Source organism: Erythrolamprus reginae, chromosome 7, assembly GCF_031021105.1.
Source record: "Erythrolamprus reginae isolate rEryReg1 chromosome 7, rEryReg1.hap1, whole genome shotgun sequence".
Taxonomy (NCBI): domain Eukaryota; kingdom Metazoa; phylum Chordata; class Lepidosauria; order Squamata; family Dipsadidae; genus Erythrolamprus; species Erythrolamprus reginae.
In genome coordinates, this window is record NC_091956.1 from 61,531,495 (window position 1) to 61,549,660 (window position 18,166).

An 18,166-nucleotide genomic window follows, 5' to 3' on the forward strand; every position below is an offset into this window, starting at 1 on the left:
GTGGAAAAAAAGAAACCCCTTCATCTTAGCAGCAGCGGCTTGGGTTCGTAAGGTGAAAATAGTTCGGAAGAACACCGGGTTCGTATCTTGAAATGTTCGTAAGACGAGGGGTTCGTATCTTGAGGTATCACTGTAGTCCAGTTTTTCTTTTCCAGGTGGCCAAATTACAAGTGTCATCTACATATCTCAGCCCAAGTTTGGGTTTGGGTTTAGATTGTTCCAATGCATTGTTTTCAAAATATTCCATTAATGGAGCATTATTATGGTCTAATGTTTTTTACAGTATTTTTCACAATGATTTTTTTTTTTTAAATTAGAAAATTCCTATAATTTACTATTACCAGGAAACGAGAGAGGATTACGTAAAATTTAAGTGGCAGTAGCAGATTTAACATTTTCTCATTGGGGTTATGTGTTTTTAATAGAATGCAGAGAAGCTTCATGTTTGTTTCTAATAACTTTTGTCATTCAAGAAAACCAGAATAAGCTATTTTCCATTTCAGTTTAATGTGAACATCAGCTTGTTGTTTTCCAAAAAACATGGAAATGGAATTTAGAAGCTTGCCTCATTTTTTGAAAAAAATGTTAGCAAATTCAGTATAGTAATCAGTTTAACCCTTACGCTAGTTCATTCTTAAAATACAAAATGAATAACGCATGCTTAATTTAAAATATTTATATATTTTTATTTGATTGACAGCAAGCTTAAAACTGTGGTGCTGCTGCCATCGCTATCATTTAAATTAAATAAATAAATTTGTTTAAAATGTGTTGTAATGAAATTACACATAATTTTACTCTACAGGATTACATATCATTTACCCTGTATAGGAAATCATTTGTAGAAAGTCTTACATATGCAGAAATAATACTTGAAAATAAAGTTTTGCTATCTTAATTTCCTTAATTCCTTAATTTCCTGTGATTTTTTTAAAAAATATTTGCACAATCCTATTTTATTAATTTTTGCTATGATCTTCAAAAATTCATAAAGTTAAAAGTCCAGTCCCTGCCAGTCATGTGCAATTCTAGGGGATAATATTCATTTCCATTTTTTAACCGAAAAAGCCAACATTGTCCAAAGATATTTCTCTGGTCATATGGCCAACATGACTACATTTACATGCTTTTGAACTGGTCAAGAGTTTTGGTAAATAATAGAAGCTTACCCCATTGCATTGCAACCCAGATTGTCAAATTTCCAACTGACAAGTTCAACATCTTTAACTCCTGAGCCAACAGACCTCCTTACAGAAATCCATACCAAACATTAATATCAGAGATTATATTTGGACTCTGAGGTCTACATAATAATTGTAGTAATTCTTATTAACATAGTTTGACTAAACTTTCCTTAAATTTATGTCTTTCAAATGTATGTCCAATATTCTCATTCCTTCCTAGTTATTTCAATATATTGTAAATTGCACATTAATATATATGGAGGGCATCTGCTTGTGAAAAGATGCTTTACAGTTTATTAGATTAGTTCTTGAGTCAGATATTTCTCAACATTACAATTACAAGGGGTATGCCTATTATTTAAAAATAATGTCAGTTTGTTATAGTTGCTGGACAATCTGCAGAATATAGAGTATTTGTTTGCTTACTTTGGTAGTGAGACACTCAATGAAGTCATGTTACTTTAACATTCTTTTACTTCTATACATCTGAAAAACTCAAAACAGTCTTGTCTTGAACAATAACTTTTGCACTACAATATATTCTGCAGCTGGATCAAACCTATCAGTTGGGGCAAGGACGGTGGGGTTGTTAGCCATTAACCAATCTGTATTCAAAAGAAATAGATCAACATCAATACAAGGAATGATATTGTGAAATATTTAAAGAAGGGAATATTGCTACTGACCATTTACCTTATCAAATATTTCTTCCCTACAGTCTACCAACCAGTCAGTCCTTGGTAGCATAGAAAATGGTATGCATGAGTATTTGTAGATTTTATGGGAAATGATTGTGTTGGATTATGGTTAAAATGAATTCAGTTCTGAGTTATATAAGAATTTACTTTGTAGTTTTCTACCAACTAAAAAAAATGACATCATGTCCAATTGTTAAGTGAAAAGAAATTTGCAAGAGTAACAGTCTAGGCCACATGAAAACATAAAGGATTATATTAAGCATAGTCATTGCTGAAAGTTCTAACAATTTTGGTTGCTGATGCAGGGTCCAGTAGATAATGCTATAGAAAGCTAGTGGTGTTACCTTCATTGTTAAAAGATTTGTGTATTAAAATACAGGAACTTTGCTTTTCTTCATAATTTTAGGTTAATAGTTTTTTAGTAAACAGCTCTACATTATAAACTCATACATTCCTATGAATAATAAATGATACATTTTTGAAGGCAATTCTAGATAGACTTAAGATGCCATTTGAATCATCCATGGATCTTTTAATATCCTATTTTGAGCTAAAATTATTATTATTTTTTATATAAAGTTTATTAAATATAAATATAAAATCACACAACTACAATACATATAATACAACACAACGTACACACAATTGAAATAGAAAGAAGAAAAAGAGTAAGAGAGAAGAAAAAGGTGTGAAATTGAGAAAAAGAAAAATAAAGCACTCTGCTTTATCAATTACATTTTGATATCGTTATTTACATTTGAACTACTCTAAGAGTAGTACATTTAATGTGCAGCTTAAGTCTAGTCCTTTTATTACTTTATTATACATCAATTGCATATATACATTTCCAATTCTTCATAACATTTTATCATTCATATATCTATCCTTCAATGGTATAATGGTGCTATTACAGTGATCCCCCGCTCTTTGCGAGGGTTCCGTTCCAGGACCCCCAGCAACGAGCGGGTTTTCGCGAAGTAGCGCTGCGGAAGTAAAAACACCATCTGCGCATGTGCAGATGGTGTTTTTACTTCCGCAGCGCTAGCGAGGAGCCGAAGATTGGGGCGGCGCGGGTGTTTTAAAATGTCGCCGCCGACATGGGGGGCTCGCTAGCACCCCCCTAACCCAGGTTGGGGGTTCGGGGGGGTGCTAGCGAGCCCCCCATGTCGGCGGCGACATTTTAAAACACCCGCGCCGCTTTCCAATGAGTCCCGAAGACAAACGTCAAACTTCCGCGTTTGTCTTCGGGACTCATTGGAAAGCGGCGCGGGTGTTTTAAAACGTCCCCGCCGACATGGGGGGCTCGCTAGCACCCCCCCAAACCCGGGTTGGGGGTTCGGGGGGGGTGCTAGCGAGCCCCCCATGTCGGCGGGGACGTTTTAAAACACCCGCGCGCCTTCCCAACTGAGCCCTCAAGCCAAGCGCAGAAGTTCGCCCTGGCGCAGGCAACACGCGCTGCCATCTTCCGGGCCAGCCAGGCTCAGCGGATCAAGCCCGGCTCCTCTCGGCCCAGCATCCCGGGCCAAGCGGCTGCCTTCCGTCACTGAGCCTGGCTCGCCCGGAAGATCGTAGCGCGCGTTGGCTGCAGCGGCGGCGACATTGCTGCCGGCTTGGCTTCCCTCGCCCAAGGACTGTGGATTCAGAACAAGAGTTAATGATACAGCCACACATGCGGAGAGCGATGCATAGACAGCAACAACTGAGAGATTATTATCAAAGAAAATGAGGCCACCTGTGGTTGGGTGGGGCTGTGGTAATTAGTGAGGCTGCTATAAATAACAGCCTGTGGGTTTGGCCATTGTGGAGGATTATCTGATTGTTGTGTTTCGTGCCTGCCTTGCTGATTTTGACATTTGTGTGCTGATTTTTCCCCGCTTTGAAACTAAACCAGAGCAAAGTTTCACTTTGTGAAAGAAGAAGGACTGTGAATTGCCTCACAGCTGCAAGTTAAGTATCTCAGAACTGATAAGGGACTTGTACAAATTACCAGTTTGTTTGGAGACGAGTGCTCTTTGCTATACAAAAAGAGTGCTTAGTTTATTTGAATTTTCGATATAAAGAACATTGTTTTGAATTTTCAAACGTGTGTGTGTCTGTGTGTGAAATTTGTATCTGTGAATTTTCAGGAGGATTCTGCCAGAGAGCTTGACAGAACACTCATTAAGTCATTAGTCAACCAATTTTAAGCACTGCTATATAAAATCTGGTAACACTCTATACAGTATTGTCATAGGATTGATATGTGAAAGCAGCAGAGAGATGCTTTTTCTGTATTCCCTTGATATGTATGTAGTAAGGTTGAGATGAGGCTAGTACAAATGTTTCTGTTATGTAGGTAATGGAGAAGATTAGCAATCATACAATTTATTCAAATATGAACTATAAAACCATATATTTCACAATCCAGTAAGTATGGAAATGTTTCATTTTTGAATTTATGCAGCTATAGTCTCAGTGGTGGAAATTCACAATTCACAATCAACCCTTCCACTGGACAGATCATTACAAGTGCTCTGCTGGACAGAGAGGCTAAAGAGAATTACACTTTGATTGTTGTAGCCAAGGATGGTGGCATTCCAACTGCTCTTTCCAGTTCAGCAAGTGTTCTTGTCACAATTGCAGATGCCAATGACAATCCCCCTAAATTTCAGCATCATCCTTATGTCACTCATATACCCTCACCAACAAGTACAGGTAAGAGAATAATACAAGCATGATGCTAAAACGTCTACTCCTAAGAAATAATAAGGAAAACAAGTTAATGTGGTTAAGCCAGTAATGTGTGTATTTGACATACAATAATTTAACATTTTAAAAATTGGTAAGCATAAGATTTATGTTGGTATCTATGAATACATAAAAGGAATACCTCTAATGTACTAAGTTCACTACAAACTTAATTTTGTGTAGTCTACCAAATTCAAGAAGACTATAATCAATTTAGATTAGTAAAAACACTTCTTAAAATGTATCATATACATTATATGATATATGGGCTAAGTTACATTCCCTAATTTTGAAATCAGTGATAATAACTAGAGAAATAGAATATTTTATTCATTTATTGTAATATTTTTTACATACCTCTGGAACCGTCTTCTGCTACAGAGAAGGTCCCACAGAGTTGGCCTTCTCCGGGTCCCATTGACTAAACAATGTCATCTGGCGGGCCCCAAGGGAAGAGCCTTCTCTGTGGTGGCCCCGGCCCTCTGGAATCAACTCCCCCCAGAGATTAGAATTGCCCCCACCCTTCTTGCCTTTCATATATTGCTTAAGACCCACCTATGTCACCAGGCATGGGGGAATTGAGATATCCCCCAGGCTTATATAGTTTATGTACGGTATGGTTGTGTTGTATGGTTTTAGATGTTTTTAAATATTAGATTTGTTATATTGTTATTATTGTTGCTGTGAGCCGCCCCGAGTCTGCGGAGAGGGGCGTTATACAAATCTAGTATATTATTATTATTACTATTATTATTATTATTATTATTATTATTATTATTACTATTATTATTATTTTCAATTTTTCAATATGTTGATATTCTTTGTATACATGTATTAAGTTGTATATCTTATCTATGTCTACGGAGAGGGGCAGCATACAAATCTAATAAATAACAACAACAATAATAATAATAATAATAATAATAATAATAATAATAATAATAATAAATTCTAAATTGGTCTTACTCAATGCAATTAAAATTCACTCTAATAAATATGTCACAATGTGCTACAGTATATATTTATTGGAGCAAAATTGTGCAGTAAAAATTTAATTCAAACTCTCTTTAGAATTGTTTCATAATCCTGACTTTCAAAATAAATTTTTAGTGAATAAGTTTAATTTTCATGAAAAATCCTGCCCAAAAATGGTTAAAAGTAATGTTGTCAAGGGGATTTCAAATTGCAGCAGTTTGTTTTGAAGGGGGGGGGGAGTTATATTCTTCATAAAGCAATCTGTGGTTGAAATAAAATAACTTAAGAGACAGTTAAGCTAGTACAAAAGTTTTTGAAATACCACAAAATATCTGCATCTGCTTATAACTGGCAGCTGAATATAAAAGATTACTCAGAATTCAGTGCCATCATGTTTGCTGCCATGAATGTTGGGGATTTTTTTAAAAAAAACAAAAACATTCACCAATTCCTTCCTATAACTTTTTTTTCACTCAAGTTTGTTTTGGGGAATAAGAGATGATTCAATGTTATCCAAAGCATGACAGTTCCAGACTGAATAAGTTCATTGTTACAGCACTGATCCAAACTTTTTAATTGTTCTTTCTAGGTACTTTTGTATTTGCCGTGACAGTGACAGACGCTGACGCAGGCCCTAATGCTAAACTTCACTATTCCCTTTCGGGGAAAAATTCTGAAAAGTTCCACATTGATCCATCAAGAGGAGCAATTATGGTGGCCGACAGACTTTCCGGAACGTCCGAAATCACATTTACTGTGAACGTCAATGATTGTGGCGTGCTTCCAAAGACTGATTCCACAACTGTGACTGTAAGATTTGTAAACGGAGCTGATTTTCCTCAAGTGCAAACTAAACAGCACAAATTCATGTTTCCTGAAAACCAAGCAGTTGGCACTTTCATCACTTCTGTTTCTGGGGTATCATCGAGAGGTGATTCTTTGTCGTATTATATCGCTAGTGGCAACCTTGGAGGTACCTTTCAGATTGACCAATTGACAGGGCAATTGTCAATCAGCCAGCCTTTAGATTATGAAGCTGTACAGAAATACATTGTCTGGATTGAGGCTAGGGATATGGGCTTCCCACCATTCTCTTCTTATTTAAAACTGGAAATAACAGTAATAGACATAAATGATAACGCACCGTTATTTGGCCAGGATCCATTCTTTGTTGAAGTAATAGAAAACCTTTCACCTTCTAAAATAATTACTGTAGCTGCGGTGGACAAGGATAATGGGCCCAATGGACAGTTGAATTATGAAATAATTAATGGTAATATAGAGAACAGCTTCACTATTCATCATACAACTGGTGAAATTAAAAGTATCAGGCCTTTAGACAGGGAAAGAGTAGGCCAATATACTCTAACTGTCAAAGCTTCAGATAGAGGTATTCCTACACAAAGTGCAGTGGTCCAAGTACTTATCAATGTATTAGATGAAAATGACAATGCACCCAAATTTTCTCAGATATTTAGTGCTCTTGTGCCTGAAAACGCACCCTTGGGTTACACTGTCACAAGAGTCACAACATCAGATGAAGATATTGGAATCAATGCAATCAGCAGATATTCAATAAGAAATACAAATATACCATTTGTTATAAATCCTAGCACAGGAGATATTACAATTAGCAGGGTTCTAAACAGAGAAGATACAGATCGCTACAGGATTCGAGTTTCAGCACATGACTCTGGCTGGACTGTTAGCACAGATGTGACCATATTTGTGACAGACATCAATGACAATTCCCCACGATTTACAAAACCATCTTACTACTTGGATTACCCTGAAAGTAATGAAGTTGGATCCAGAGTGATCCAGATATCTGCCTCAGATCCAGATGAGGGAGCTAATGGACAAGTCTTCTATTTCATCAAATCTCAATCAGAGTTTTTCAGAATTAATGCATCTACAGGAGAGGTTTTCAGTAAGCAGCCTTTAAAGTTCCAAAACTCCAGTGCGACTAACCATGCCAATCTTAACAGACACAGCTTTATAGTTATTTCCTCAGATCGAGGCAGTCCCGGATTGGTGAGTGAGACTACAGTCACAATAAATGTTGTGGATAGCAATGACAATGCACCCCAGTTTGTCTTCAATCGATATTTTACACCTGTTACTAAAAATGCAGCCATTGGGACCAAACTAATTAAAGTAACTGCAGTTGATTCTAAGGACTTTGGTCTGAATGCAGAAATTGAATACAGTATTTCAAATAAAAACCCTGCAGATAAATTTAGTTTAGATAGTAAGACTGGATGGATTTCAGTAGCATCTTCATTGATGAATGAAATGAATAAAAGCTTTCTAATAAAAATAAAAGCTAAAGACAAAGGCAATCCCCCTCTCTCATCAGAAGTCCCTGTACAAATAGCAGTAACAGAGGAAAATTACTATACACCAGAGTTTTCTGAAAGACATTTAAGTATTACAGTTCCTGAAAGTCATGCTGTTGGAGCAATTCTCAGGACCATGTCAGCAGGGGACAAAGATGCTGCTATGAATGGAGTAATCCACTATAATATTTCTTCTGGAAATGAGGCTGGGTGCTTTGCAATTAATTCATCTACCGGCACATTATATCTTGCCAAGTCCCTTGATTATGAGTTATGCCAAAAACATGAGATTACTGTAAGTGCTATAGATGGAGGGTGGGTTGCTAGAACTGGATACTGTAGTATCATTGTGAATGTTATTGATGTGAATGATAATTCTCCAACTTTTAGCCCAGAAGAGTATTTTCCCAGTGTTTTAGAAAATGCTCCTAGTGGAACAACTGTTATTCATCTCAATGCAACTGATATTGATTCTGGACATAATGCTGTGATTGCCTATGCTGTTCAGTCTTCAGACAGTGACTTGTTTGTTATCGATCCTAACACTGGAATTATAACTACTCAAGGCTTCCTAGATTACGAGACCAAGCAGAATTATCATTTAACTATAAAAGCCTTTAACGTCCCTGATGAGGACAAATGTAGCTTTGCTAATGTCAACATTCATTTAAGAGGAACAAATGAATATGTGCCACGGTTTGTATCTAAGCTTTACTATTTTGAGGTTTCTGAAGCTGCTTCTAAAGGAACTGTCGTAGGAGAAATTTTTGCAAGTGATCGTGATTCAGGGATTGATGGAGATGTCCATTACTTAATATTTGGTAGCAGCAGAAAAAAGGGTTTTCGGATTGATGGCCGTAGTGGGCAGATTTATGTCACAGGTCCTCTTGATAGAGAAAAGGAAGAACGGATCTCTTTGAAAGTGCTTGCGAAAAATGCGGGGAGCATCCGTGGTGCGGATATAGATGAAGTGGTCGTGAATATCACAATATTAGATGCCAATGATCCCCCCATCTTCAACTTGGAGTCCTACAATGTTCGAATCAGTGAAGGTGTTCCTGTGGGGACCCATGTCACATTTGTAAGTGCCTTTGACTCTGATTCTCTCCCTAGCTGGAATAGATTCTCCTATTTTATTGGTCATGGAAACAACAATGGTGCCTTTTCTATTAACCCACAGACAGGGCAGGTTACAGTTATTGCAGAGCTTGACCGAGAAGCCTTGCCAGTTTACAATCTTTCTATATTAGCCATTGATTCTGGAAGCCCATCAGCCACAGGCAGTGCCTCTTTATTAGTAACTTTGGAAGATATCAATGACAATGGCCCCATTCTTTCTACCACTGAAGGAGAAATAATGGAAAATAGCCGGGCAGGGACATTTGTGATGACCCTCCAGTCTTCTGACCCTGATCTTGCTCCAAATCAAGGCCCCTTTTCTTATTATTTGGTTAGCAGTGGTACAGTGACTAATTATTTTACTCTCAGTACTGCTGGAGTTTTAACCACAACTAGAGAAATTGATAGAGAACAAATCAGTGACTTCTATTTGTCAGTAATTACGAGAGATTCAGGCATTCCTCAGATGTCTTCCACAGGAACAGTTCACATAAAGGTAATTGACAAAAACGACAACCCATCTCAACCTAGAACAGTAGAGATCTTTGTTCACTATTATGGAAATCTGTTTTCTGGTGGAACCTTAGGCAGTGTAAAACCTCAGGATCCTGATATTTTAGATACCTTTCAATGTTCCCTTACATCAGGAGTTACAAGCCTCTTCACTATTCCACTAAATACTTGTGACTTAAATTCCCTGGCAAGATCAACAGATGGAACATTTGACCTGACGGTATTAAGCAATGATGGCGTGCATAAGTCTGTTACTAATGTCATTAGAGTTTTCTTTTCAGGATTCAATAATGCCACACTTGATAATAGCATTCTTCTTCATCTGGGTGTGCCAACCTTGAAAGAATTTTTGACTAATCATTATCTTCATTTTCTACGGATCGCCAACTCCCAGTTAACTGGACTAGGAACTACAGTACAACTCTATGGGATTTTTGAGGACAACAATCAAACGTTTTTGATGGTAGCAGTGAAACGGAACAATTACCAGTATGTGAATCCTGGTAGTGTGATTACTTTCTTTGAAAGCATCAAGGAAATTATCTTTCGCCAAAGTGGGGTGCAAATACAATCTGTGGATCATGATTCTTGCTTACAAAACCCTTGTCAAAATGGAGGCAGCTGCTTGAAGAAACTGGCTGTGAATCCTAAATTAAGAAGCTATGACAGTGTGCCAGTCATTATTATGGCAAATGAACCTCTTCAGCCTTTCACCTGCAGATGCATGCCAGGCTATGATGGAGCACTGTGCGAAACCGATGTTGATGAATGCTCCCCATCTCCTTGCCACAATAGCGGAACTTGCCATAATCTGGTAGGAGGATTCTCTTGCAGTTGTCCCAGTGGCTTTACTGGAATAGCCTGCGAGAGAGATGTAAATGAATGCCTGTCCAACCCTTGTAAAAATGGTGCCCTCTGCCAGAACTTCCCAGGAAACTTCAACTGTATTTGCAAACCTGGCTATACAGGTAAGGCATTATTTCTGCATGTGTAGTTCCTATTAACTGAAATATGGTATCAATGGGCTTAATTTTTGGTTGTAATTTTTTGTTCTGATTCTGTTGAAGATAGTTGGGCTATATCCCCAATGTTGTTATCACTCAAGAAATCAGCATTAAATGCTGCCAACATTAATAATATGAATTTTATTCTTTCCTGACTAGTCTCTCATTTGCATAGATAAAAAGTATGCAAATAACAAGAAACAAATCTGTTTCTTGAGTGTTTCATAATAAGCAAACAAATCTTTCTTTTTGAAATACAGTGATGCCTCGTCTTACAAACGCCTCGTCATACAAACTTTTCGAGATACAAACCCAGGTTTAAAAATTTTTTTGCCTCTTCTTACAAATTATTTTCATCTTACAAACACACCGCCGCCGATGGGATGCCAGCAAAGCACACATTGCCAGCGAAGCACCCGTTTTTGCGCTGCTGGGATTCCCCTGAGGCTCCCCTCCATGGGAAACCCCACCCCTGGACTTCTGTGTTTTTGTGATGCTGCAGGGGAATCCCAGCAATGCAAAAATGGGCATTTCAGCTGGCAAAAGGAGTAAATTTTGGGCTTGCACACATTAATCGCTTTTCCATTGATTCCTGTGGGAAACATTGTTTCGTCTTACAAACTTTTCACCTTAAGAACCTTGTCCCGGAACCAATTAAGTTTGTAAGACAAGGTATCACTGTATATAATTTAAAGGAAAAGGTCATGGAGAAGAATAGCTTTGTCCAATTAGCTTTCCACAGGAATGACATCTTATATATTACTATACTAAGAATAATTTTATCAAATGTGTCCCGATATAAAATTTAGATGCAGTTTTATAACATAATTTGCATATTTTAAAAATAAACTGTAAGCCTTGGAGACTTCCCTTAGAGATTGGATTTCTGAGATGTGCCAGAAAACAGCTTCAACCCTGGCAAAGTTCCACTCTGTCCATCTGATAACTTTGTTGAATAATCAGGATATTGAACCACTGTATGAAATCTATTAATTCATAGGCCTAACTTCATGTAACATCTCAAAAGTTAAACAGCAAGAGCTGTCAGATGCATCACTGTTTAAAAAGCATGCAGAAACTGGCATATGTTGCCTAAATCATTATTGGCATAAGAAGCACCTGTTGCATTGCATCTATGGAAATTCCAGAAGCATTGCCTACTGTGCTCGAAGCCGTACGTAATTATTCATAATTGATCAACTGATTTAATTAATCTAATTATATGAGATTGTGTTACACATTGACTGAGCAAATCAGATTATTTGGCCAGCAATATGTAGTAGTATGTTCATGCATAGTAGTTAATGAAGATACTGATTCCCATACCTGACTATCATACTTATTGCTTGGCACAGCTACATTATAGGTCTGTAATTTTCTTCCTCTGTAAAAACATAAATATTTAAAATTTATATCCATATGTGAGTAATACATATCATACATTTTTGAGGTCTATAGATCTATATCATACATGCACATACAAATATTCTGAACATGCTATTTTCTCATTTCAAATGTCCCAGTTTTAAATAATTGTACATGAAAAAGTAAAAGAATGTGAAGCATAAAGATAAATGCAGAACGTGTGCTTTTAATTTATATTTTAGGGCTATGGTTAAAAATAAAAAATAGAACTTTGAAAGGACTGTTACTACAGGTCAGCAAGGGTTTATAATTATTTCTTAATGTGCTAGTTTAATTCTACAAAGGTTCCTGCCCCAGCAGCTTTTTTTTCTGCATTAAAAAAGATTCCGGTAAATATGTGCACCAAATACACACAAACATACTCCAGAGATATATTAATGTCCCATTTCAATTTGTATTTAAATTTGAATATAAGTTCAGCCCATTGATTAAAATCTATCTAAATCTGTTTTCTTATGAGATTGCAGCCTTAACCATGTCACTTTGTCCATTTCTCTTGTATCATACCAACTACTGGATGTAATACCATTCTTGCCACATTCCTCATATATGCACTATTCATGAATTAAGAGATGACTTATGCCATTGAATTTAGGGCAACTTCTGTTTGAGTCTTAACATGGGGTACCAACCTGATTTCTGATTTCTTAAAAACTATGGCTGTTTCCTCCCATGCTACATATTTAATAAAAATGTAAAGGTTTCTATATCAGCAATATCTGACTCTAGGGCAGTGATGGAGAACCAGTAGCACGGGTGCAACAGGTGGCACCCAGAGCCATATCTGCTGGCATGTTTATTTATTTATTTATTTATTATTTGGCTTTGTATGCCGCCCCTCTCCGAAGATTCGGGGCGGCTCACAACAAGTGTAAAACAAATCATAAATAATTCAATTAATTAAAATATTTAAAGATTTAAAAAACCCCATATACTAACAGACACACACACAGGCATACCATGTATAAATTAAATGTGTCCAGGGGGAGATGTTTAGTTCCCCCATGCCTGATGGCAAAGGTGGGTTTTGAGGAGTTTACGGAAGGCAGGAAGAGTAGGGGCAGTTCTGATCTCCGGGGGGAGTTGGTTCCAGAGAGTCGGTGCCGCCACAGAGAAGGCTCTTCCCCTGGGGCCTGCCAACCGACATTGTTTAGTTGACGGGACCCGGAGGAGGCTGATTCTGTGGGACCTAATCGGTCGCTGGGATTCGTGCGGCAGAAGGCGGTCTCAGAGATGTTAGTCGTTGCCCTAGCTCAACTTCAGTGTGCATGTGTGTGCCGGCCAGCTGATTTTTGGCTTGCACAGAAGCCTTGGGAAGGCATTTTTGGCTTCCAGAGAGCTGATGGGGGAGGGCATTTTTACCTTCCCCTGGCTCCAGGGAAGCCTTTGGAGGCTGGGGAGGGCAAAACACGTGTCTACTGGTCCCATCAGAAATTGGGAAACAGGTTGTTTCCGGTCTCCAGAGGGCCTCTGGGGGGAGGGGCAGGGAAAGTTGTTTTCACCCTCCCCAGGCATTGAATTATGAGTAGGCACTCACGCATGTGCAATAGTGTGCATGCACAGTCTTTTGGCACACAAGGGAAAAAAGGTTCGCCATCACTGCTCTAGGGAATGATGCTAATCTCCATTTCTTGACTAAGGGACAGTTGTCCAAAAAACAATTTTAATAGTCATGTAATTATGAAATAACAGTTAATTAATCCTAGTTTAGATGAAGTGGGCAATATGAACGGTTCATAAGTTCATTGAATTGTTAATTTGGTGTTCGTTAAACTTAGGCATATAAAGAGAGACAAAATTTTGAATGCAAATATATATAGAATAAATTTATAACAATAGATCTCTTGAATATTTCAGGAAAAAACTGTGACTCCAGCATCAACTATTGTGAATGCAATCCCTGTTTCAATAGGGGATCCTGTCAAAATGGCGTGGAAGGATACTATTGTCATTGTCCATTTGGTAAGGAAGAATGTTTCTGTTTCTCCTTCATTTAGATTCACTCAGAGAATTCTACCATTTGGTATTCTAGTCCTTAATACAGAAAGCATTTTAAAAATTCTAAATGCAAGGCCATGTGCTAATACGGAATACATAAAAGCATGTTCCTTTGTTCTACTCCAATAATTAAACAATATTCAGATTCATGCTACATATTCTAAATCTGTAAATAGAGTCATCCTGGTTAATTTGTCTAGCTTCTTATTTAATATAATTCTTGGAATTTGAATTAAATTATCTTGTGTTAAATTGCTCTCAACATCCAATATTAAAAAGAAAATTTCTTTCCTGTATTATTTTTGTCTGTACTAAATTAAATTTTATAATTTAATAAATAAGCAATTATCATGTTTAATAAGCTAACAATTTCAAATTTTGTGGAATATTTCAGTCTAACGGATAGTCAGCAATCAATAGACTGCTGAAGCAGTATAGTAAAATAAAAGAATTTATTTTAGGAAGGAATTTTACAGACTAGCAAATTTTATAGAAAATCAAAAAGGTTTTGTCCTTTCAAGATAAGAAATCCTACTTAAAGAGAAGAAATGACGAAGAAATGATAAACCAAGCAAATATAAGAGAATGAAAGGAAATATAACTGAATTTGTTTTATATCAGTGGAATTCTTATACAGTTTGCTGTATACAGTACCACCTCCACCTGCAATCTTAGCATTGTTCAGCATTCTCACAGCACGAATAGTCTATCTCTGGTCAAATAGTCCAACTTAATACAACTTCTTTTTTGCTATGTGTAATCTTGACCTTTAAATAATTCAAATGCATTACAGGGCTGATTTTTCATCATTCTTTAGGATTTAAAAGAATGTAAATCTTGTAACTTCTGCCACAAGATTTATTTTTTTTAAAACTAATATTTATAATTTCATAGTTATACAAATTTCTCCTAACAGGTTTAAGATATAGTACCATCAAACTATATAATCACTAGAAGAGTTACATCCATTTTTAAGTTTTTCCAGACAATAATCTTTTAAAAATGTACACATAAAGCCAGAAAGGCATTTTGCAGGACAAATGCTGAACATGGTAGTAATTATAGAAGAAGTCAGAAATTACTAGCTTAGACTGTGAGGCTACTATGTATAGAAAATGTAAAAGAAAATACAGCATCTGGCTATAATCATATGCAAGTCTTGCATGAACTTAAAATCCATGTTAAATTACCACTGTTCATACAAAATAGAATTGTTTGATTTAGATATATTCATAGGTTTCAGCTGGCTCGGTTTCCCTTCATTCCCGAAATTATTGTTAGAGTGAGAGAAGAGTTGGATCATTCCTGTTGTCTCAAATGATATTTGAGAGACAATCCTTTATAAAATGTCCTTCCTTTGCTAATCTGAGCAAAAATAATGAAGGGGCTCAATTTTGTTCTTGTTAGTCCTCTTAATCTTATCTGACTTTTTATTTTCAACTTTTATTCTTTCTGTTTTCTCAAATCCATCAAATTCAGTATTTCGCAATCCCTTGGTTTTACTCTTATACCAATTGTCTTTTGATCCAATATTACTTCTATTCTTTCTTATCCTATAAGTTGCTATCTATTCTGCCAGTGTGTCTCAACCGCCCGTAATTACAGGGTAATTAGTCCAGAAAGACACACACCACACGATAGAAGGAAAACCCAAAAGTCTTTATCAACAGAAAAACAGAAACAGCTCCCTTTTTAAATGTCAAAGGGATTTTCTGGTACACACAAGGCACAGGTTAAATGCAATCCAAATTCTCACCCAATAACTGGGAAATTGAGTCCAATTCTAAAGTCCAGAAAGTCCACACACAATCTTGAACAGCAAAACCACGATCTTGATGAAACTATGAATCAGATAAACTGCCATGAGGCTAAAACAGCAGGCTGCTCTTTTATCTGTAGCACTAATTACAGCAGCCCCACCCAACCACAGGTGGCCTCATTTATCTCCTGTAATAATCCTTCAGTTGTTGTTTCCTATGCATCACTCTATGCATGCGTGGATGTGTCATAAATTCTTGTTCAGAATCCAGGGATGATAAGGATGATTGATCTCCTCCTAGGCAGTCTGCCAAACTCCCCTCTTTCCAAGTCACCCCCACCTTCTTCTTCTTCCGAGGAAACTTCACTACCTGACTCTGTCGGCAATAAAACAGGCCTATGACATGTTGATGTTTCCCCTGCATCCACCTCCACATTCCTTGGGGCAGGAGCTGGGCCAGAGCCAACCACAACATAAAGAATGCTATATCATTCTTCCTGGGTCCAGTAATAAGCAGCTACTTCATTTAATATCAATTGAAGCTTTTAAAACCTGTTTACATGCATACTCATGTAGAATCCCTTACAATAAGCTAATTGTAATGTTATCAAAGGATGAATAATTATAGCTATTTTACTTTGTTTGGAGATGTCTTTGTTTGGAGACTATTTATGGGACCATCTCCTGCCGCATACCTCCCAGAGACCAATACGAGCTCACAGAGTTGGCCTCCTCCGGGTCCCATCGACTAAGCAATGCAGGATGGCAGGGCCACAGGGAGAGCCTTCTCTGTGGCCGCCCTGGCTCTATGGAACCAACTTCCCCCCGATATCCATACTGCTACCACTCTGCTGGCCTTTCGCAAAGCTACGAAGACCTGGCTTTGCAGACAGGCCTGGGGGCCATAAATTCACAGCTTGATGGCCAACTGTAAGAATGGTGTGTATGTATATGAGTGTGTTTTTCTTTTTTTTTAATAATAACTTTTTAATGGGTTTTTTTAGTTGTTATGTTTTAATCTCAGGTAACTATTCAACTTCTTTTAGTGTTTTGTATTTATTCTTATATTTGTACCGCTGTTGTAAGCCACCCTGAGTCCTTCGGGATTGGGCGGCATAGAAGTCAAACAAACAAACAAACAAACAAATAAATAAATTTCCATCAACTTAGGCTTCAACATATTTCATTCCCGTAAGATCATTCTCCCAGGACTGTAATCATAACTAGTATATATTTACTTGTCTATCCAAATCAGATAATATTTACTGCACACCAATAAAAAGTAAATTTAAAAAATTAAATAACTAAAATATATAAATCAAATAACTCAAAAGTAACTCAAATTTACTAAATTTTTAAACTCAAATAAAAAGACCAAAGTATCCACAAAAGTAATTTATATTTATTTGAAATTATTAATTTTATGATTAGCTTTGTTCCTCTATTTCAGAGCTCTGTTTTTGTTTAAGTAGTACCTTTACTCTAATGATAAGTAAAGTTAAAAAATTAAATATAATAAAACAATACTAGCATCCTAAAAAGGAAGCACACAAATTAAATATAAACATATATTTCATTCAACCAACAAAAATATTACTTGAACTACTGCCCTTTTTAAAATAGATGTTGGAATATGTATAATAAGTTAAATAAATTTTAAATTATTTCTCTTGATGTATATTTTAAACTATATTAAATTGTTAACAGGATCTGTTTCACTTATAATTATGAAAAAAACCCAAGCTTATTAAAATCACAATAGAGAAATCTAAGAAATATTACTTATTTTATTTTATTAATATTATTTAATATTAATGATATTTAATTAGTTCTGGAATGTTGTACAACAATACTGATGCTGATTGTGTTATTTTTGCAGGTGTTTTTGGAAAACATTGTGAAGTAAATAGCTATGGATTTGAAGAATTATCGTACATGGAATTCCCCAGTATGGATCCAAACAACAATTATATTTACATCAAGTTTTCAACTATTAAAAGTAATGCTCTTATGTTATATAATTATGACAACCAGACTGGTGATCGGGCAGAATTCTTGGCCCTTGAGATAACAGAAGAAAGGTTGAGATTTTCATACAATCTTGGCAGTGGGACATATAAACTTACCACAGCAAAGAAGGTGTCTGATGGACAATTTCACACTGTTATTGCTCGGAGGGCAGGAATGGTAAGCATTCTTTTAATGGGAATTTAAGCTCCAATTTATTTCAGGGTATTAAGTACAAATAAAGGGGTTTTTTAAGCAGAATTATAGCTGAAACTGGACAAGCTTCTTTGTTTTAAAAGAATATTCTTAAGCATGTAATGGCTGCTTCAAAGGAATAAATCTAAAATGAGAATAATTAATGAAGGGGATTAATGTCTTTCCTACTCTAATCAGTTGGTACACTTGGGTGGAATAATTA

The 18,166-nt window shown here is 36.5% G+C and overlaps 1 protein-coding gene across 1 annotated transcript in view; it reads left to right on the forward strand.

The window, feature by feature from the left end:
* FAT4 (FAT atypical cadherin 4) overlaps positions 1-18,166 on the forward strand; it is a 135,996-nt gene that overhangs the window by 90,649 nt on the left and 27,181 nt on the right. Inside the window, exons 8-11 of the mRNA XM_070757692.1 lie at positions 4,326-4,576; positions 6,174-10,523; positions 13,842-13,946; positions 17,621-17,928. Of these exons, the coding sequence (XP_070613793.1) occupies positions 4,326-4,576; positions 6,174-10,523; positions 13,842-13,946; positions 17,621-17,928 (5,014 nt within the window). The remainder of the gene's footprint in view (positions 1-4,325; positions 4,577-6,173; positions 10,524-13,841; positions 13,947-17,620; positions 17,929-18,166) is intronic.